This window comes from Chiroxiphia lanceolata, chromosome 1, assembly GCF_009829145.1.
Source record: "Chiroxiphia lanceolata isolate bChiLan1 chromosome 1, bChiLan1.pri, whole genome shotgun sequence".
NCBI lineage: Eukaryota > Metazoa > Chordata > Aves > Passeriformes > Pipridae > Chiroxiphia > Chiroxiphia lanceolata.
In genome coordinates, this window is record NC_045637.1 from 54,739,265 (window position 1) to 54,762,316 (window position 23,052).

The 23,052-nt window shown below is 41.5% G+C and overlaps 2 protein-coding genes across 3 annotated transcripts in view; both read right to left on the reverse strand.

Moving 5' to 3' along the window:
- Positions 1 to 6,348, reverse strand: part of SPIRE1 (spire type actin nucleation factor 1) — a 128,114-nt gene extending 121,766 nt beyond the window's left edge. The window contains 2 exon segments of the mRNA XM_032713387.1: positions 5,482 to 5,866; positions 5,868 to 6,348. Coding sequence (XP_032569278.1) covers positions 5,482 to 5,866; positions 5,868 to 5,909 — 427 coding nt within the window. The 5' untranslated portion in view covers positions 5,910 to 6,348.
- A 1,768-nt stretch (positions 6,349 to 8,116) lies between these two features.
- Positions 8,117 to 23,050, reverse strand: CEP76 (centrosomal protein 76). Of its 2 annotated transcripts, XM_032713399.1 has the most exons (12): positions 22,921 to 23,050; positions 21,437 to 21,592; positions 21,014 to 21,095; positions 20,421 to 20,645; positions 19,165 to 19,350; positions 16,988 to 17,085; positions 16,199 to 16,327; positions 13,605 to 13,796; positions 11,539 to 11,705; positions 10,317 to 10,650; positions 8,979 to 9,196; positions 8,117 to 8,583 (listed from the first exon to the last, which is right to left on the reverse strand). In XM_032713399.1, the coding sequence occupies exons 1-12, from the start codon at positions 22,981 to 22,983 to the stop codon at positions 8,445 to 8,447; spliced, it is 1,989 nt and encodes a 662-aa protein (XP_032569290.1). In that variant the 5' UTR covers positions 22,984 to 23,050; the 3' UTR covers positions 8,117 to 8,444. The 2 variants fall into 2 exon arrangements, with proteins under 2 accessions (XP_032569290.1, XP_032569292.1); XM_032713401.1 differs by lacking the exon at positions 8,117 to 8,583 and having other exon boundaries at positions 9,056 to 9,141.
- Positions 23,051 to 23,052: the final 2 nt, after the last annotated feature.

Below are 23,052 nucleotides of genomic sequence, written 5' to 3' on the forward strand. Positions count from 1 at the left end.
AACATCATGGCAGATGTTTCATTTTTTACTCCACTGCTAACAATGACAACTAAAATTCCATTTTCCTTTCTACAGCAACATTTTTACTGCATTAGCCAGGAAAGCCTCTGTTAAAGTACAAATGTGTTATCTTACTTAAAGTCATTATTAATATCAGGAGCCCATAATTCCTGAAAGTTTTTCTTTCAAAGTTCTTATTTTTTCCTTAGGAAAAAGTGTAGTTTTCAGACAACACCAAATCAGACTTCATTTCTTCACTGCCTACTTACCATCTTCAACATTTCTCCATACAAATATAGGTATTTGTATGGAGAAGTGGTCACATACCATTGTTGGAAATTTCCTTCCATTTCTTTTGTGCGGGCATTTGAAATACGCACTTTTTTTAGTCAAATACATTGTTTTGTTATGCTGAGGTCTTTCCTTCGCTTATTTTGTCCTCCTCCACCAGAGTTGCCTACAATAGGACCTCCAGCACCTGTGATATTCACAGAGAGCCCATGCAACCCCTGGTGCCCAGGATGTATCAGCATAAGCCATGACTGGAAGTTTTCCAGTTCACACTTACGTACTGGGAACCACTATGATGACAGAAAGTCTGGCATAAATGAGGCCTAAGCTTTCTTTTTTCGCAGATCAGTAGAGCAAGCAGAGATAAAAGCATCAACTCACCAAGGCTCCTCTGTGCTGTCTACTACTATTTTCTTCCTACCTTGACTTACAACATTAACATACCTATATAGATATCTATCTTAAAACTCTTGAGGGATAAAGTGAGGCTCAATACATCAAGTCTTACTATTTTTTAAATACAGATGTGTCTGAGTAGCATAGAACTAAATCCAAATTCAGAGTATAATTAAGTCAGCATTCTAGAGGTACTATTCACTCTAGCATTATTCATAGCAACACCTCTTTTGAAACTTAAACAGCAAGAAAAGCAACTCTCATCCATCATTTTTCAAAGGGGTCAGTAAAACTAGAAGGAAAGTGTCAGTACATTCATTTTCCTCTAAAAATCATGCCTATTTTTCCTCTTGCTCCACAAGCGACTGAGAGATGAGAATGTCTTGATGCACACAAGCTGAATTTCCATTTATTCATCCTATATTTCTCCACACTGCCCTCCAATACTTGGGCACACAAGGGTGTAAGAATGACACAAAAGTCATTAAAACTGCCAAGACAACATAAACTATTCTTCTCCAGCATGTCTCACCCTGAGCCCTCCAAGTCGCGTGAAAGCCACCATGCAGTCAACTTTTCTGTGATCTTTTTGATTCAAAGCCAGAATATTCATTATGCCCTCCTGCTGAACATCCAGCAGATTGCCAAGAGAAAAATCTGCATCATACGTGCTTCCGATAGGACCAGCAGTAATTTCCCTCTGTGCTTTCTCTTCTAAGGCTGGAGGACAAGGCAAAAGAAGGGCCACTGACACTAATCCACAGAGGTGCCATCTCAGGAGAGAGAGGGAAGGCCGAGGAGCAACACATTCATGCCAGCCCTCAACAGCCAGTGGATGGAAGTCAGCCCAGCTTGGCATTCAAAATACCCGTCTTTGCCCCTTTCCGAGACCCTCACGGCTGTTCCTCCTAAGGAGCTCAGTGCAATCCCCAGAATCAGTGGCCGCCTTTGCTAAGTCAGGGATCTGGCACTAACAAAAAACGTAGGGAAAACTCTCATTTTACCAAGCCTGCTTATGCCCAAAACTGTCCTGCAGGAAGGAGGTGGCACAGCCAGTGCACTGAAAAGCAAGAGCCCCTTATGCAGCTTGTAGCAACAGCTCAATGCCAATGAAATAGCCTCCTGTGCCCTAAGGTATCCTGATGCCACTGAATACTGGGCATGAGGTCTATTGCCAGCTCTTGTGTGGGTTTTCTATTCCTGTATCTATCATTTCATTATTGCTCCAAGTTTATAAAAGCGCGTTGTAAATGTGGTTCCGCAAGAGAGCTCAGGGAAGTCAAACCACATGTTTACCCCGAATGTTTTAGCTCATTCAGAAGTAATTTTTTATTGCATCTGGCACTTCACGAGATGTCACTCTTACCTCTTTTCGTATAAATTGCAAGTAACAAAGAGATGGCTAAAACACCCATTAGTTAAAATACATTCTACTCTATATGTCCAATTTCGTCGTGGGTATTTCTAAGCAACCCAAGTTTCTGTGGTACTCAGATGTAACAGAGTTACCATGATCCATACTAAGATGACCACAATGAGCATTTCTTTGTTTTTTTTGCACTTTCATGTTTCTTTCTTACTTTGGTTCTGGAAAAGCAATAAGGTTTGCGCTGCTCTGTAAAAACATCACTTCATGTGCGTCTCTAGAGCAAACTCTGTGACACGGCTGCGTTTGCTCCTGACTTCGCCCGAGCCCCACTGACAGGCGTGACTGATCACATCGCTCTCCACAATCCCAGACAAAGCCCGAATGTTCGCTACCCAAAGACACCATTCTTCGGGGACTCCTTTATTTGCCCACACAGGATTCTGTTGTTTACTAAAACAGAAACTAACAGCCAATATTTGTTCCTGTGAATTATCCAAACCTATGCACCAACCTACACAGCTATACATTTTTTATGTATCGCTAGAACAAAACAGCTTTACAACTCAGAGCTTTAACTCGAAGAACCCCTATTGCTCTAACAAACCTCCTGACACGGGCATTTAAATCTAAATTGTCTGAAATACAAAGGCAGAAAAACAATTAGCAGGAATCCTTTCTGATCCTCCTTTTGCCAGGGATTCAGGTAATATTAATGGTTACATCAAAATGATTAAAGAAGTAACATTTTCATCCTCAATATTTTTACTTCTTTTTAACCAAAACCTTGTTTTTTTAACAAGGTGACCAAATATTAATAGATCACACAGATAACACTGGAAAGATCTGAGAATCAGTCTCTGGTTGTGGTTAAGGACAGTGATTCAACTCCAACAGTGTTTTTCTGCCCCACTATCAGCGAAACTCATCTTTGTTTCCTATCTCAAGGACATTTTCTTCAATTTCTATATATTGTTACTTGGAATTTCAAGTATTGTGCATTAACTAGAAAACTGCTTCACAAGAAACTGCTTTGGAAAACTACCATCAGTTTCTACATAATCAGTACTTCTTTTTAAGAAAACTTCTAATTTATATCTCAGGAGTAAAATTAATGTGACCAGACAGCTTCAGGGCCTATGCTTCGCTGTACTGCTCCCCAAGACATAGCACCAGTGCAATGGTTCTTCCTAAGCTCTCACTGCTACAAAGCAGAATATAGAAGGCTAAGAATAAAAACCCATTTGAGAGGCTCAAGATGAAATTGTCTCAGGAAGCTCATTAATCATCACCTCAGAGAATGCAGTGAGCAATAAGGAAAACAACTGGAACATTTCAAAAGATACCAACCAGAAGCAAGCCTACTGTCAGCTCCTCAATATTCAGTACAGTGAATTACCAACATTCACTGTACCACTTATATGACAGTTTCCAGTGAAAAACTGCTACAGGTTTCACAAATCAAAGAACATACAAAATCCTTTGTGAAAGCTTGATGGGTGAGCCTATATTTCCATAGTCTCTTCAAAGTTTGGGAGATAAGGAAGGCCAGGAGCAGGGAGAGGACCCTAGAAGGACTATTGCCTCCTTTCAAATCCAGGCACCTACCAGCCTGCGGCTGATGGAAATGTGGGATCACTGAGTACGGTTTAGGGACATCTGGTAGAAAACTCCCCTCCTCCCCTTTTCTATTATATGCACCAGAGAGGGTACTCTCCCTGGGATAGCTTCCCTCTCTTGCTTTCCTGGGAGGTCTTAGCACACTGGTTATCTTCATTTATGTTAGCCAATATACAACATAAAGCATACAATAATAAGGTTAAAAAAAAAAAAGAGAGAAAAATAGACAGGGCTGGAAGATAAAAAAGGTCTCTTCCATCCAAAAATTTAAATGCGGTATCAACATACGCAGGTTAGCACATGTTAACTAAAACATTTTCAAACACTAATGCAGATGTGACATGTAGCTTTAGCATAAACTAAACACGCTGGATATCAGTGAGGGGCCTGAATGTTATATCTGGGTTTATCCAACACCCTCCTACAGGAGGCAAGAGGAAACAGAACAAGTCCATCAATAGCAAGGAAAGAAAGCAAAAAGAGAAAGAAAGACATAGTAAACCAATATATTTCCTCCAGTCGGAAAGAGAAAGGAAGAAGTCTGATATCATCTCAAAAGACTGTTAGCAAAAGCACCACACAATAATGCAATACAGAACTCTTCAATGCACTTGTGACATGCAGATGTCTTGGTCAGGAAAGCATTTTCCTGGAATTTCTGGTGTTGGTCTGGCGTTTAAGTAACATTACAAAGACTCATTTTTAAAAACAATTTTAAAAGCACACCAGATCACATTTAAATGGGAGTCATTATTAGACTCATTACAATTGTAGAACAAAATTATGACGCTTCTTCCACTGCATATATTTTCATATTTGCATGTACCTCTAGCTCCAAACTGTATTACTGCAAATCTCAGCCAAAAGACTTTTCAGACAGGCATTGTATTAAAAGGCTTCATTAAATTGTAACACCAGGCATAATATACGTGTTCCAAATGCTGAGGGCTCCATTAATCCCATTTTGTGAATTTACCACTGCCTTCTGCTTCACTCAACTTTAAAATGCCGAAACCTCTGTCTCCTCCGAAAATTCTGTGACATTTAACGTGAACTAGGCTGTTACTGGGGAATATCACCATGTGTATGATAACCGACCACATCCCTCTGCTGTCCGGCTTTAATTTCTTTTCAGAAATCAAGCTTTACTTCCAAGAAAAACTACTGCTTTCCGCATTCATAATCAGAAGCTTTGAAATGCTGAAAAAGACTTGCGCCCTCATTTTCCTTTCTAACGCAAGATACGCTTTCCTGGGTATTTTAGCGAAACAGATGGTAGGTGCTAAGCCCCTGTACAGGGCTTTCTCACTTACTTAATGTCAGCACACATCTAAATCGATCTATTTCTATTAGGTGCCTTTTGATGCCAAGCTGTTTCCGGGAGACCCTGCGGGATGCAGGGCACGGCCGGAGGAGCCCCAGAAGCAGGCGCTCCCGGTGCGCGGATGACACGGGATTACGCACCAGGAGAGACGACGCAATTACAAAACACCGAACCCGCATTCGCCTGCCCGTGCCCGCACGCAGGCGACCGCATCCGAGGCGGCGGGTTCTACCTTTCCACGCACGACACCCAGATCCTGCAGGGACAAGGACACACACACACACACACACAAACACGCGCACACACGCAGACCCCCCCGCCGCCCCCGGCACGGCCGAGGAGCCGAGCGCTCGCCCACCGCGACCGTCCGGCGGGAAGGACCGTCCCCTCCCGGACAAAGGCTGATGGAGACGGGCGGCCGACCCCCGCTGGTGCCGCCGCTGTGCCCGGGGGCTGAGCGGGGCCGGCGGACCCCCAGCCTTACCTGCGGCGGGCGGGGGCGGCCGCTCGGGCTCGTCCTGCTCCAGGGTGACGGCGCCGTCCCGCCAGACGCGGAGGTGCGCGGCCGCCGCCCCCGGCCTGCCGCCGGGGGTCTCTCCGCGGCGGGCGCGGGCGCGCAGCGAGGCGCAGCACTGGTAACATACGGCCCACGCCTGCTCCTCGTTGATGGGCTGGTTGTAGAGCCGCAGGATCTCCTCCAGCGACAGCGCCTCCGGCTGCCCGCTGGACCCGCCGCCGCCGTCCTCCTCCTCGTCGGCGGCAGGGCGGGAGGCGCCGGGCTGGGGCTCCATGCCCTGCGTCCGCCGCGGTGCTACTCGCTCAGTGACCGGCCCCGCCGCCGCGGCAGCGGCTGCTGCTTGCGCTGATGATGCTGCTGCTCGTGCTGCTGCCGCCCGGTCCCGCCGTGCTCATCCTCCCCGCCCCGCCAGTGCCACCAGGCCGCCGGACGGACAGCCCGGCCCGCGCGGCAGGCAGGCAGGCAGGCAGGCAGGCAGGAGGATGGATCCAGGAACCAGGCGGGAGGAAGGCAAGCAGCAGAATCAGCGCCCGGTCCGCCCGCCGCCGCCGCAGGGGGAGCGACAGCTCATAGCAACGCAATGGCGTCCCGTCCCCGCCCGCACCCGCCGCCGCCCGGCGCCGCAGCGCCCCCTGCCGGCCCCGGCCGCTACGGCGGGGAAGGACAAGGCGGGATTCACCTCAGGGCTACCACGGCAAGCAGGGCTCGGGATCTCCTGGCGAGATGTTGGGCTTCCTCCCCTGCCCGAGACACGGACAGCAGTGTGGTGTTATCCCATAACCCTCGGGCCGATCTTTCTGCGCCGGGTGTTGGTAACAACCCCCGCAGAAACGAACAACTCCCCCCGCAACCCCAACTGTCAAACACTGACACCAACCCACATCATCACGGACATGGCGAAACGTATCAGCCAGACTCCGCTTTCGCAGCAGGAGGGTGGATTCCTTTGAGTCCCAGGGTCTGCCCTCGCAACGTAAACACTTCCTCCGGGAAAGCTCCATTCTCGGCAGCAGCAAGGCTGGGAGGGTACACAGGGAGGCTGGCAGCAGTTGAACCATCACAGTCTGGAAAGGGAACAACAAGGGAATCGTCTTCCAAGCAGCTGGGAACTGACGTCCCTGCCCCTTAACACACCTGGGCACCAGAAGGGCACAGCCCTTCGTGCCAAGGTTCTCCCCAGGTAAACGAGGAGAAAAACCTAAAATAACCTAACACTCACACCGAACACACAGTGCTTTTCTCTTTAGCATTTTACCCCTCAGATGTGAAAGGAAACTAAAACTGTCCCGTTCGCACCCGCTCCACGTGAGACTGGAGGGTGTGACGGGACAGCGCGGAGCAGTGCCCCCTGTCGCACAGTCGGGATAGCGCCTGGCTCCAGCCAGTCAGCTGCTCTCCCATTTCGCTTACCGCTCCTCTATCCCCTTTCACTTCCAGATGTTCTCAACGCCGCAGCTTTTTCCCTCCTGCAGTGACATACAAGTGTGTAAAATATAGCGCTGCATATAAGATACAACTAGTACTTAAATAAAGCTGTTAAATTTAGTGATATTCACCATGTAATATGACCCAGCCTTTCCTGTTACATTGGATACAATGAAAAAAATCCTGTATGCTGTGTAACAGGCAAATGAATACATTTTGATCTTTCAGGTATAAAAAGAAAGATAACACAAAAACAGATTTGTAAAGTTAGCAGCAGGGCCAGTAAGTACATAATGTACTACTAAAACTCCAAGTTAAAACCCCAGTCCTACAGTATTTAACACTTCTTAAAAAACAAAACAAAACAAAAACGGTGTCACACTACCACACTGCCGATTAAATGTACATGCAAAATGCCAACATCCACTCCTGCTGTATGTGCTACAAGCTTCTCTAGAATGAGTTAATTCTTTTTACTCCAGCACCAGCAGAAAGAGCTGTCTCTCTCTTACAAGTAGAATGAAAGGAGGTGGTCATAGGCTATCACAGACACAGAATGGCTTCTACAGAAGAAACCAAACAGTTTCAGATCTTCCAGCCTCATGGCTGTCTCCTGGAGTCCACATGCTGAAAAATCTGAGAGGCACGATACTGAGATGTTCAGTAAGTCCAACTGCTTACCATTTCACAAAGCATGAAGACTAAAAGATACTCAGCAAAATCATCATCCACAGGTTTAACACAGACAAAACCACAAATGGGTAATTGAGTTCAGATCTGAGTGTCAGAACTAGACAAAACCACAAATGGTTGCCAAGCAAAATGGCCTGGCTACAACTTCTATCTCAGAAACTTCCTAAGATAACATCAGAAAAAAGGCACCACTTCATCTAACCCATCACAGCTATTCACATGTTCAGGTATCCAAGTCTTAATATATATTTTTAAAAATAAAACCATAAATTACTAAATTCATAGATTAACAAGATTACCTGCATCTGACTGAACTGTTCTCAGAAGCGGAATGTAGAAGTTACTGCTGTGTCCAACAGAAGTGCAAATAAATTTTTGTTGTAGAAAGGACATATGCTTAAATGTCAGTATTACTGGATCTCAGTCACTCACAAAGTATACCGTGGAGACTACAGGGAAAGGAGAGGTAGAAGGGAGTTGCTTACTCTGCTGAGGTAAACCAGATTTATTTCTAAACGAACTCTCACACCAATTCAGAACCGCAAAAGAGAAGCCAGAATTTTATGCACACATTTTAGTAAACTGACCCACTTTCCTATAATTATGAAAAGTAACTTTTATTGTAAAGAATAATAAATTTTCTTTATAAATACAATCAGCACTGTGTACACAATCCCCTTCAATACACACACCGTGGTATTCAAAATCAGTGGCATTTATATAAAATACAATACTAGTTTTCAATTGCAAAACTTTATACCCACATGCATTATTTTGCAGATCTGAAAAGGTATGAATAATTTCGGGTTTTTTCAAAGGACAGAGCGGTATTTACAAGCAAACATGATCCAAACAGCACATGCAGATTCAGGGTATGTAAACACTCGTACACGAACTGCAAGTCGCACTTGGTCTCCCCTACAACAGATTATTTCTTCACAAAAAGGAGACCTGTATGACAAAAAAAAAAAAAACAAGAGTAAGATATTATTAAAGCTTTCAATTACATAGTGCAATTTTTTTCCAATATGACTAACACTTAAGTAACAATGAATGTCATGAGCCTATCATTACAAACAATAATATTATTCTATAGTGCAGGGGCTGTTGCCTTGGAGGAAAACAACACCACCACTGATCATTTTTAACAAGTACTAAGAAATTAAATAACTTCTCGTTCTGTAATTTAATCCACAAGAAGTCTATCATCAGTGAACTCACCAATGTAACCTAAAAGTCTGTAGCCACTACATATACCATACAACTCTTCTTACAGCTCAAACCTAAGGAAATTAACTTTCTTTAAATTTCATTATTTAAAAAAAAATCTTTACATTAAAACTCACCGAAGACACGTAGCAAATGCTCTCCTGCCATTTCTGTGTACAAAATGGATAGGAAACCCTTTGAACGTGTGACCATCGGGTACTGCTCTTCTTATGGCATCTTGAAACTCTTCATTTCCTGCAGAAACACCTGTTGTGCGTTCAAGCTCATAGGCTGCTAATGCTGGTGACAACACATAGGAGAGCTGGTCATCCCAAACAGTAGAAAGGCCAAGATCCTGTGAGGCAAGTCACAGAATGATGACAACTGTGCAGAAGGAACATTAGGATATGCCTAAGCTTGCCTACTGAGCAGATTCAAATAAATACAAGAATCTTTAATTGGTAGTTAACAGCAGTGAACCCATGAAGCAGTACGATTTGTAGACTGACTCACACACCAAGTGGAAGAATCAAACATGACCAACAAAGTATCATACATTTAGCAAGGAATGAAGTTAGACTACTAGACTAAAACTTCAGGCCAGCAGAGTTGAAGCTAGATGTTTCAGCTACAGTATCTCTGAATGAAATGTAAGGAGATATGCATAAATACACAGAAAAAATATGGAAAAGATCAAGTACAATTCAACTCACATTTTTTTAATGTCTCACATAGAAAACCCTTTCTGAAAAAACAGTGCACAACAGCTCCCCAAAACACAAAGGCATGTACATGCATCTTCTTCCTACCAGCCCACAAATGCCAAGAAGTAGAAAAATTTACCATCCATGTATGTATTCAACACCACATGAGACTCAATACTCTGATAATTGCTTGCCACCCCAAAGGTTGAGCATTGTGTGGGGAGAAAAACAAAAACAATGCAAAAACCCCACTAAAAACAGACATGAGCTAACAGAGACTTAAAATATCAACACCCTCACATCCAGCACAGAAAAGAGTCATTTCTGGCACATCACGCCTTGTAAAAGTCCTGGTAAAGGATGAAACTAACTTCCAGAAATATCTCCAATTTTGCAAAGCAATTAGAGTAAGCTGAAAGTCTGCTTTTATCAAGGGACCAAAAACATTTCTGCTGGATAGGCAAAGCCCACTAACAAACACATTGGATTTTCCCGGCGCTTTTACAGACCGCTCAAAGGCAGTTTGCAGCCCACACGTGAGGCTACGAATCACCGCTGCAAACAATAAGTATGATGTCTAAGCCAGCTCAGTACAATCTTTCCGAACACTTCCTTCATTTATTTCGCTTTTCTCATACCACATTTCTGCAAAAGCTGATGGAAAACACATTGCAAAGATACGAGTATGTGAACTAAGAAATGGCTATCCACAACAAGCACACAGTTAACACGTGGACATTACTGTGCCAGATCAATGACAACCTTTCTTACCTTTCTGTGTTCAGAGACCAGTATTCTCAGCTGCAATTCTATCTCGTTGCTTGTTACTGCAGCATCTATCGCAGAAGCACACAGAGGAGGAAAAGGGGGAACTGAAGATGTTGCTCCAGGAGGGCATACGGATTTTATGGCTTCTCCACTCATGGGTTTCCATTTAGATTCATCGTGCAGGTCAAACACGCAGACGTCCACAGCGTCAGAGGGCTGACAATTCCCAAAGAAATTCTGGTGGTTGAAGACACAACCTATTGTGCGATAAGGATACAGTGGCTTGGGTTGTTCAACTAGCGGCGGGTCATCAGGGTTGATAGGTCTGTGGATGTACCTAATCAAAAAGATTCGATTTCTTATTAATACAGCTTATTTCAAGGCAAGGAAAAAATATTAAGGCGGGACAGATACAACCATTTCTCCTTTAAAAATACAAGCCACATATTTTTTTTTTTCTCTAAAAACGGCATCCATTCGTTTACAGAAAAGTAATTATCCACATTTTGGAGGTATAATATACAATGAAAAAATAAATAATTTTTATTCTTTAAATCTAGAAAAATAAGCTGATTAATCCAGCAGATTCTCAACAGCAACTAAATTTTGCAACTATAACAACATATAGTTTCCCCACTAGTCACCACATTTGGAGAAATACATCTTCAAATGCTAATCATAGGATACACAAACAGTGGCAAAACAGAATTGCTTGTTTTCAGCAATGAATATAACCTGTCCTAGAAGCTTTAGAATACCAAAGAACTATGTGTGCTCTTCTCAAATGACTAAGCAAGAGAAAATCTCAGAGAACTTAAAGACATTTCTGCAGTGGGGAAAAAAAAAGTAATGTACCATTGATTTCACTGATGAAATTAGGAGAAAAACAAGGATTTCTAAACAATCATGTCAGATTTCGTCTCCTTTATAAATAATGGCAGCGACAGCATCAATGGCTTTCAGCTGCCATAATACACAGAATGGTTAGGATACAGTTTTAAAGCCACTGAAAACCATATTACAAACTGTTGAAATATTCCCCCTCACCCTGAACCAGTTATTTTATCCCAAGAAAAGCAGGACACAGGAAAAAGAGTCAAAGACAAAGGTCACCTGTGTTACACGACAGGGTACAAAGATTAAAAAAACGAAAAAAGCAACAACAAAAATAGCCCATGCAAACCTCAATTACATTGTTCGGTTTTCTTATTTTCCTTTTACTCACCTATGTCCTGTTAAGCTCTCCCAAAAAGTAATTGTTCCATCAGTTCCACAAGTCATTACCCAAGTGTGAGGGACTCCTTTTGCTTTTGTTCCAACACACACAAAGGCTTCCAATCCAAACCCAAGAAGAAGACTGCACAGAAGGTTAGAATGATCTTCGCAGTCACCCTAGACGGTAAACATTAACAAGCTGTTTTGAGTATCAAGCAGGGATAAAACCTTAAAGAAAGAAAGTGGTGATATTTCTCTAGCAACAGTTGAACAAATCATGTTTCTCTTCTGTTTATCTAAAGCATGTGTCAGAAGGCAGGATTTTACAGTTTAAACTTGACAAGTTTTAGCTTTCTAAAGTTTAGTTTCAGAATAAACCAGTTAAAAATGTATCTTGTAACGATAGACTATTTATATAGTTTATTCAAATATAGTGTATGATTAAGACTGGGAAACATTTCCTACAACTATAAAGACACCTTCAAGTAACCCAAAATGAGAATCTATCGACCCGTGACGACAAAACTGATGCTCTAATTAAATGTAAAAATGTATATCAGGCAAATATCCGAGGCAAGACTAGAAATTACAAAATATTTTCACACAGTTAGGAAATTTACTCACTTAATAAAATGTAATTCTACTGTTATTTCACCACCTTGAATGTGCTGTCAAAGTTGACAAATGAAACAAAGATAAAACAAGGTTCCCCACAGATCTAACTGTAAACCACCTGGAAGTCACGTGTAGTTGCCTTTCCCTTCAGTCAGAAAAGCATCTCATAAACACATTACTACCACTGACAATTCTCAGAAAACAATTTCCAAATGCTATGTCTAATATTCTTTGTCTCTTAATTTTTTCACAAATGTTAGAGGTAAAGGAAGAACAAAAATTGCTTATGCAACGGAGGCTTCGTAACACAAAGCACAGCATTCAGAAGTAGAAGAGTAAGGCTCTTTAGTAGAGTAACTATTCAGAATATTGAAAATGTAAAATTCAGAGTTCTTGGGTGTATCTTCCACTATCATAGTGCACAAGGGAAATATGCAGAAAAATAGGTTTGAACAAGTCTATAACGAACCTGTGTTATTTTAGTAATGCCGTACCACTTTTCACAAGAAAAGTAATAGTGGCCCAGCCTGTGTCTCAGGGGCTAAATTCAGTTATCTTCTATACAGCTTTCTACCTCTGTCTTGAAGAAACACCTGTCTCTGTGCCTCAAACTTGAAGTCCCTATTGTCATGCCCATCTGAAAGCCAGTGTGTGGCCAGTGCTGCCTTTATATGGTACTTATGCATCATATGATATTGAGGGACAACAGCCAATGCCTGTTCTGTGGTCTTGGGAGACAGGTCTAAAATCTGTGACACAGCTCTTGCTTCCATGAACACATCTTTTTAATACAAACACATCAGTGACATTATTTTTGAAGGCAGAAGTATCTCCATGGCAATGAAAAGCACTGACCACCTCAAAGAGGTATTAAAAACAATCACTGTTACTTTTATCCATACAACAGAACTGTAATCCAGATGAGTAACAATTAGTTTCATTTATTACAGTTATATGTAATAAATATAATAAGTATCAGATCAAGAACTAGGCTGAAACTTTAAGTGAAAACTCCTATTTTGCAAAAAATGGAATGTAAATGCTGTCAGTATATTTTAGCCCATCTCACCAAAAAAAAAAAAACAAACAACCAGCAAAAGAGACTTTTCCTACTCTTCCTGGATTAGTCAAGAATTCAGTGAATTCTGCACATTAGTCCTCCATGCGAGCAGGGATTCACCAAATAATTATACGTGTTCTTAGAAATGCAATTGAAGAAAAGCAAACTCACTGCCAGAGATGTATTGACAAATGGACCCCAACAGCAGCAGTAAAGGAAGTCTGTGCCAAAGCCTTCTTGTCTACTATTTAACGCCTGTCTTTAAAAAGAACTTAAATTACTGTAACAGAATCCTCCAGATTTTACTTAATCCATGAATTTGCAGCCTGTTTCAAATTACTGACTTCAGTTAGAATACGACACCTGCTCTGCTGGGTCACACAAGGAGCACTTTCACATACCTTGTTTCTGCATAAAAAAGCGAGGAGGGTGCACCACTGCTCTTGCTTGCCACCCCCTCCTCCGATGACGGGAGCTCTCTCATAGCCCAGGACACTGACAAAACGTGCTGCCTGCCGAGGCGTGTCCAGCAACCGGCCTGCTCGGAGGGGTCTAACAAAGGAACACACCGGACGGTTCACTCCATTTTCATCCTGAACACATGTAAAATGGGGTTATTGGCCAGCCACTCGAGTAGGGCAAAGTATTCATCCTAACTTAGGCTGTATTTTTTTTTTTTTTTGGCTATGGGATATACTATCCCTGGAATAAGGATCACTCACATACCAGCAAGTCACAAAAATACTTCCAGAATCAAGACACAGGACCAATAAGGCAACTTATTTAGAGACATTAATAGTTAGATTTTTCTGCTGGTTCTGTCACTCGTAGGGCATTCTGGACTAAACGTTTGAACATAAGGAACAGCACAGGCTGTAATTTATCTTCTTAAATGTGAGGAACTGTTTGTGCTCCACCCACTATCAATTTCCACACTATCATCAAGCACAAAAACAAGCCAAAACAAAACTCCACACACACCAAATCCCACAGCAAACAAACTCCCTCAAAAAGCATTAAAGACTCAGCAGCTGATTCTAGAGTTTAAAAGGTGTCTATTTGCTTCTGAATTTGAATTCCCTACCTCTTGTCATAATAACAAGCAATAAAAACTACTCACAATGAAGTAACTAATATTAGCAATAATACTAAGAACTTCTAAGTCCTTGGAAAAGTGAAAAAATAAGATGACTTGAGAAAGGCCTGGTTTATTACATGCTGCAGGCAAATACTATGATTATCAACTACTAAAACCATTTCAAGAAGTATAGAACTCTTCTATTCCTCACTGAGCTAAATTGGTACTTTTATGCTCATCTATTTTAGAAAGGGATCAAAGCCTTTTAAATCTCTGCAGCTTCAGGAAATTAAGGTCTCATATTTTTACTGTAGTCACATATTGTCCCTTTTAAGGTTTTGTAATGCTTTTCCAGCAAGCTGGTGGAAGAAAAGCAGCATTTATTTGAAGCTGACTGGAATCCTGTTGAAAATTATTTCACAGCTTGAAAGCAATACCCCCCCACCCCCGGCAGGATTAATTTTTTAATACAGTTTCATATATAAGGCCTGTTTCTGCATTACTCATATGAAACTGGATGATAACTAAGTTATCAAACAATTCTAATTTTCTCAGAAATGAGAAAGGCCATTAAGGGCAGTTTTACTAAGTTTTGCTATAGCCAGTGAGAGACTCAAGATAAGCTCTCTATAGGTACTGAACTAGCAAGAGCCTAGTTTCCATCCTATTACAGATTCGTTTCTCTTTATACCCTGCCCTGAAACCCTTAAGCCTTTGTCTTGTGTCTGTTAGGAAGGCAGTTAGTTTTCTTCATAGCAGCCCCAATGGTGCTGTGTTTTAGACTTGTGACCGAAACAGCGCTGGCAACACACCGGTGTTTTAGCTGCTGCTGAGCAGTGCTTGCACGGTGTCATGGCCTGCTCTGTTTCTCATTCTGCCACCACAGAGCTGTAGGTTCAGGATGGACAAAAAGCTGGGAGGGGACACGGCCAGGACAGCTGACCTGAACTGACCAAAGGGATACCCCTTGCCATATAGTGCCATGTTCAGTAATAAAACTGGGGGGGGTGGGGAACAGACTTTTTCTAAACTTGCCCCTGCTTGGAGACTAGCAGGGCATCAGCCTGCTCGTGGGAGGTGGTGAGTGACTGTCTTACTGTTTTCCTATTCTTCCTTTCTTTCCTTCAATTACTAAACCACCTTCATGAATTTTTGCTTGCTTTTGCCCTTTTTATTCTCTCCTCCATCCCATGGGGTGGAGTGAGAGAGTGACCGAGTGGGAGCACATCTGCTGGCTTGGATTTGGAAGTTCACACCACTACTGAACACTCCCAGTACAGCCGGGACAGGACTGAAGGGAAAGAGGAGGCACAGATTGCTTCAGGACACTACTCTGAGATAAGAAGTTAACGGTGCATTAACTCTGCTAGGAACATGGCTACCACACAAGGATCATACCACTCCTTATACTGAGGGATAATTGCCAAGGAGCAACTCTCACAGTAATTTATTAGACTGCAATAATTTTGGCTGTAGCTATTGTGTGACATTAACCAGACACACTGCTTTACAGATCACACAGAGCTCAGATATTGTGTGGATCTGTTCAAATACATCTAGTAAGTCTATTTCTTATAACTGTTTCACCTGGAATAAAATTTATCTGAAAAAGTTTGCACAGATCACTCAACTTTCTACTATTTGTGAGCATTCAAGGAAAAGACTAAACAGGCTTTTTCACTCATACATTAGAGGTAGTTGGAGCAACCCTTCTGTCTGCATCATGCTACTGAGCTTCAGTACACAAACAGAAGTTCAATCCTTACAAACTCAATTTTTCGACACACCACATGTAGTTCTGTAGTGAATTTAACCATGTCATAAATCTATTCAGATTCTACAGACACGTAAAGCTCAAAATAAAATAAAAAAGGACAACTTAGAGAAAGGAGTGGTCTATTTGTAAAATTTACAAACCTGTGCAAAAATCTTTACTAGCCTTACGTTGTGTGTAGGCCTAATCTGCAGGTATTCTCTCCACCATTGCTTAGCATATACAAGAAATAAACGTTCTTTTTCTGCTGTTTTCTGACGTTCCAAAGTGAACTGCAGGTAAGAAAAACAAAACCAAACCTACACATACTAATTCCAAACAGGAAAAAAATCCCCAACCCATAATCAATAAGTACCTTAACACTACCTCTGGCATATGTAAAATAAAGCTTAATATTTTAAGTGTGCCATGCAAATTCTGCATATTTTTAAATGGAAATTCAATTCAGAAAAACCTTAAGTTACATTTCTTGTTTGTAAGCTCTTACATTAAGCTTGACTGAAGTAGTGTTCATCTCAAGTGATGTGTTTCTGTACAGAGGGATTGCTCAGATTTTGTTGTGCAGAAGAATATCTGCATGCACATTCAGACCAACATTTATGGGTTTTCCAAGCAGAATAGCTGACTTGAAATTATTGTTGCACATGGGACAGGGAGCAAGAAACATACTACCTGAAGAAAATTAGGTATATTGCATCTTTCTTTTTTTTCTCCTTAGTTTTGATACAAGTAATTAGAAAAACTACAAAAGTAATATTTTGAATAATGTTCAGTATAGACAAAGTAGTTTTAAAAAAGTAATTATATTTAAATTTAACAGGGAAAAAAGTATCAAATAATAAAAAAATCAACAGCATTCAGCATCTATAATTCTATACTGAGCTTGCCCTCCTCCCCCAAAAAAAGAATAAGTTAGCCCTCCCAGAACTTACTTGAGTACTTGTTATTTCTGAAGACAGCATCTTATTTAGCTGTGGATACATTTCCAGTCTGATATTTAAAACACCAACAGAAACATTTGATTCTGTACCTTTGAACCAAAAAATAAATTTTCATCAGTTCTCTCATATTCAGTTTACTTAGATTGTTTCAGCCCGGCAGGGGCAAACAACTAAAATAAATGTTAGACATATAATCACAAAAAGTAATTCAACTTCTTTCAATATTGGCGAAATGAGAATCTTTATTTAAATTTCAAACTCAAATGAGGCTGTATGAGAGCATAATCTGACAAAAAAAAGCACAGATGTATAGATTCAAGAAAGTTATCTAAGGCCCTATTTGCAGCCAGTACCAGGATGCATGAGACAAATAGTGTTCTAGAAATGTTTAGAACAGGCATCTAAAATCGAATTGGAGAGTAACACACACTGTTAACATACCTATTCCTACTGATTACACAGGCAGCTCAAATTTAAGTAGCTGGAAATAAGTCAAATTCATCTTCCCCAAGATATAGTTCATTATAAAGGACCCCAGCTGTCACACCAAGAGATTAGTCAACATAAAAAACCTCCCCAAAACAACAAACAAACGAACCAGAAATCCCCCCAAACTTAATGTTCTTGCCTAATGCTGAAAATTTAAAACTACATGAACAATCAGAAGCATTACAAAATGGATTATAGATGGGATTATAGGCAATACAAGCAACAGAAGCAGCATGCTTTGATGTTCTTGATGCATTTTGTACAATGACAAGACTTTACAAGAGGAGAGAAAGCACTGGATTTACTGCATTGATGCTTTACTACTTGGAAAAATGCTAATAAGAAACAGATTTAACTTGCTCCATTATGTGCTATGCATTTCCAAATCATTATAAAAAAAATATCACAGAATGGCCTGGGTTGGAAGGGACCTTAAAAGATTATCCAGTTCCAACTCCCCCACTGTGGACAGGACACCTTCCACTAGACCAGATTGCTCAGAGCTCCATCCAGCCTAGCCTTAAACACTTCCAGGGATGGGGCATCCACAGCTTCTCTGGGCAACCTGTTCCAGTGCCTCACCAGCCTCACAGTAAAGAATTTTTTCCTAATATCTAATCTAAAGCCATTCTCAGTTTGAATCCATTTCCCCTTTCCCTGTCACTCCATGCTCTTGTAAAAAGTCTCTCTCCAACTTTCTTGTAGGCTCCCTTCAGGTACTGGAAAGCTACTATAGGTCCCCCAAGCCTTCTACTCCTCCAGGCTGAACAATCCCAATTCTCTCAGCCTTTCCTCATAGGAGAAGCTAACAAACATAGTAGCAAATAAGCTTACTAGATTTGTATAGGCTGGATAAAACATGGCACCAAATCAAATGCTCTCTAAAAAGAATGCAGGGAATAGCGATAACAATCAGGAATAATTTAGATAGTATATCCAATCTTCAGAATATTTTTAAGGTATAATTCAATCTCTTTTGAAACTATCAAGAACTGCTCAACTACCTAAGAGGAAGAGAAAGTGGGTTAAAGAGTAGTCAAATGACTCAATAGCTGTTAGTAAACTATGGGACAGCTACCCATTAGGAAGTGACGGAAGATCTACTCTTTATTCGCTAAATCATAATATCCTAAAAACTTAGGTTGGAACTCCTGAAAAGGGGAGTGGGGACACGTGATACACAAAAATACACATGTATATTAACTGCTAAGCACCTTATCAAAGCCACTTCCATCAGAAAACATGCTTTCAGCAACAGGAATAAATGGGAGCAGAGCAGAGATCCCTTTCTCTAGAACTTGCTGGTTTTCTGTGAAAGGCACACAAGCCAGATTTTACTCTGCAGTGCACCAGTCAGATATATAGTTCTGAAGACGAACTGCTGCTTTTTTGTTTGGCCAGTTTGTTTCTGAAACCTTATCCAGGTTGTGCAGATAATAAGCAGTGCGAGTTCCAAGACATTTGGCTCAACATTACACAGGATCTGGAATATTCATTTCTAGCAGCGTGGTAACAAAAACCCCCGACTATTAAATTTTCTAGACATTTTCTAAGGATACTATATAGTCATACTTAGGAATTAAACTAAAATTGAACCAGATAAAAAAATATTGCTTTAAGCTTACAACCAAGCTCAGCACCCAAGATTTTCAGTGATCGTGTTTATTATTTACCCTTACCTACACCCAGGAGTTCAACAGCAATATTTGTTATGCCATTCTCTGCAGCCAAGACAGATCGCCATTCCAAGAAATAGGATGCTACTAGTGTGGTCTCACCAAATGTGTCTGTTTTGATCAGAACCATATGCACTGGATCACATATAGATAACATAGTAGTTGCATCCACCATTTTACTTCCATCACCTGCCATTATTAAACCAAAATAAGACCGCAAAAATATTATAATCCCAAATTAAATCCTCAAAATTAAAAAAAAAAAAGGCAATAAAACGCAATTTATGCAATGAATATAAAGAAAAATCTTGAGTCCAGACACGTAAGCAATGATCCCATCTTAAAACCAAACCAAGCTTAGGACAGAGCTACAGAAAGATCACAGTTAATTTACAGAGGAGATAAAAAGTTTCTTGTAGTTGAGTATTCCAATGTACCAGTTCAGCTACACAAAAAAATTAAAGCAGAATTAGCATTCAAGAAAATAAAGACTATTAAAGCGCCTCTAAATGAAAGCAACTGAAAAATATTCTTTAAGTTGGAGTGTCATGTCAACTTAATAAATATTAGTATTTAGGAAAAACTTGCTCTCTAGTTAAGCTTGACTCTGTGATATAAACTGCTCCGTGAGCAGCAGAATTAACTAAATCTGATTTTCGTTGAATTTACTGTCTTCTCCAAGCTCAACTGCAATAACTCTGGCTTTCTCTCTGTTCCATGATATTCCATAAGGCACCGTACAGTTCTACAGGATTCAGAAAACATCCAGAAATCTTTTCATAACCTACTTAGCTCATTTCATGTTCCCTGGGTACCAACAGAAGAACAACAATACAGGCTGTGAATGACTGGCTCTTCTGCAGGTGTCTGCCAGCTGGGAGGCAAACTCAACTCACACTGAAGCTTTTCCTTCCACGTGTCAACAAACTTGTATTTTTCTTCTTCACTCTTCAGCACAAAGTTCACAAAAACCACAGCCACCTTAGTATCTCTTACATCTGTGAGACTACCACCTCACCGTCAATTACGGATAAAGTTGGTCAAATTCAAGTTATTTTAGAACAGAAAAGAAGGAAAAGAGGCAAGAGCAGAGAAAGATCTACAAGTGGCATAACCCAATACAATAATCAGTTTCCTTAGGAAAACACGATAAAAAACGGGAAGAAAATCCACTAAATAACATCAAACGTATTTCACAATAAATCTTAAGTCAGAAAAAATCCCAAAAGCATCAGCTTTAAACTCATAATATTCCTTACCTAGGCTTTCCTTGTGTACTTCAAGTAAGAAACCATCATGAAAATCTGGCTCGCAGGCACAGGGTACAGGTTTAGAACGGAAGCGTTGGTTTCGAAAATGTAAACACAGAGTGAAGGTGGAACAGATTTGGCCAGGCAGAGGCTCTGGTTCCTGAAGATGTTCCAGAAAAGCCTTTCCACCCAAAACCTGAAGGTAAAGATACCTTCGTGTTGGGTCAATGTTTGCTGTAAAGCGTAGCAATAAAAATGAAGAGACTACAAACAGATCTCAGAAAGCTTAAATTGTTAAGTATGGGGTAACTAATAGGAGACCGGGAAACAAAAGAAACTTTTTTGAAACAAGTGTTGAGGAGACAATGTTTTTAAAATGTATCAAAGTTATCTTAATGTAAAATAAATTAAATCATGAAAAAGTCACATTTAATGCAACACTGATTGCTGCTGCTTACATGAATTTACTTCCTGTGGATAAGCAGGGCAAACCCACCTTTATGCCAGTTCATATTGGATTACTAATTCAGAGTGCAAAAATCACAGACTTCAAATTCCTCTCAAAACTATGATCCAAACATTTAAATAAACAAGAAACATACTTTTTTTCAGAACTGGTGGTTCTCTGTCAACAAAATGCGTTGATGGTTTTGGAGCTGAAGTCCTCTCCTTTTCATTCACATCCTGGAATTACAATTAAGACTTTTTAAGGAGCCAAGGGATGCAACAGTGCTCTTACCACAGTCTTCTAAAAATTAAAGAATCCTCCATTTCAGCTGAATGCCATTCCTTAAGTATGCTCCCTTTCTAGTACTTGAGGTATAACGAAACTGAACAAATATTTTCAATGCAGTATTATCATTAAACCAATTTCAGCATATGCATGAAGCTTTCCTGCTACTATTATGTCACAAATCAATAAAGCCATTAAAAACCTTCAGAAGTCGCAGATTTCCACTTCGTCAAAACACCACATCCGTAAGAGGAATAAGCAAAAATACTTTCACTCTTCAAAAGCTACTTACAGTTACAAATTTAAGTTCCTTCATAACATCATCAATGATTCCTCGTTGTCTTAAGGCTTTTATCAGATCTTCTGTGGATAGCTGCTGATGCTCAGGTGCGAGCTCTTCACGTATAGTCTCAGCTAGAACTTCTCGTATCCTCCCATGGACATCCATCTGAAGGAAAATTCACTGTATGTTACAAATACAAGCTCTTTACATGGTAGTGGCTATGACTTAACAGTTAAGTCTGTAAGAATTCTCCTGGGAACAGGGAATAACTATACCAAGATATTGCTCTTTTCACAACTAACCAAATGAACCACTGTGCTACAAAAACAGCCCTTCAGGAAAAAAAATCATGAGCATACCAAACCTGAGCATTTTCACTTCTCTTTGACAGCATCCTTTGCGCTGAACTTCCTTCCTTACAAAAGGGTCTGCAAATCCATCCATTATAAAATGGTCATTGTTCCAATTTCTCATCTCCCTCATAATTCAATCTCAGTATAATAGTTTCTCATTTTTTAAGGGAAAAAAATACACTTCTATATACTTGTAGGTAAGGTACAAAAGTAGTAAATCTCCCTTGCACGCTTCCCCTACACTCAAAGGGAAGTCTGAGAATGTCTGCCCTACATCTGAGCTGTGTAACTTACATGGATCTATAAACCTGTCTCTCACACAGGAAGGATGTTAAGGACACAGATGCTGGGACTTGAAATAGAATCACAGGATGACTTGGGTTGGAAGGGACCTTAAAGATCGTCCACTTCTAACTCCCCCCTGCCACAGACAGGGACAGCAGATTGCTTAGAGCCCCACTGAACCGGCCTTAAACACTTCCAGGGATGGGGCATCCACGACTTCTCTGGAAAACCTGTTCCAGTGCCTCATCCACCCTCACAGTGAAGAATTTCTTCCTAATACCTAATCTAAAGCCACTTTCTTTCAGTTTGAATCTATTACCCCTTGTCCTGTCACTACATACCCTTGTAAATAGTCCCTCTCAATCTTTTTTGTAGGTTCCCTTCAGGTCCTGGAAGACTACTGTAAGGTCTCCCCTGAGCCTTCTCTTCTCCAGGCTGAACAATCCGAATTCTCTTAGTCTTTCCTCACAGGAGAGTTACTCTATCCTTCTAATCAACTTGGTGGCCCTTCTCTGGACTCGCTCCAAGTACCCCGTTCTGCTGCACGACAGGTGAGGAAATTCACCGCTGTACCAACAAGCCACAGATAAGTTACAGCATCGGTATTTATTTCCCCGTCAAGACTCTCGCTCAAAAAAAGCAACACGAAAACGACATAACGGTGCCTGGGAACCACCTGCAGAGACCGAAGTTGGGAAAACAAAGCGAGCGCGTCCCGCCGCCGCCTCAGCGGGCGCTGCCGCCACACACGGCGGGTGACAGCGCGGGGCTCCGCGCCGCCGGCTCGGGAGCCGGCACGGCCCCCCAGGGGACAAGGGAAGTCTCTCCGGCGCCGCACCGCGGAGCCAGCCCCACCTTGAGCAGCTGCTGGTGGATGATCTGCTTCAGCTCCGAGGCTTTCTCCGGCGGCAGCGACATGGCGGAGCCGGCAGGGTAAGCAGCGCCAACCGCCTTCCGAGGGGCGCGGGCAGCGCCGCCACCGCCCCC

Coding starts and splice junctions, on each gene's coding strand:
- CEP76 (XM_032713399.1), bottom strand. CDS start 22,983: ATGTCGCTGCCGCCGGAGAAAGCCTCGGAGCTGAAGCAGATCATCCAC. Junction 21,593..22,920: donor TCCACCAGCAGCTGCTCAAG/GTGGGGCTGGCT, acceptor ATTTTCCTTCAG/ATGGATGTCCATGGGAGGAT. Junction 19,351..20,420: donor AGTACACAAGGAAAGCCTAG/GTAAGGAATATT, acceptor TAATAATGGCAG/GTGATGGAAGTAAAATGGTG.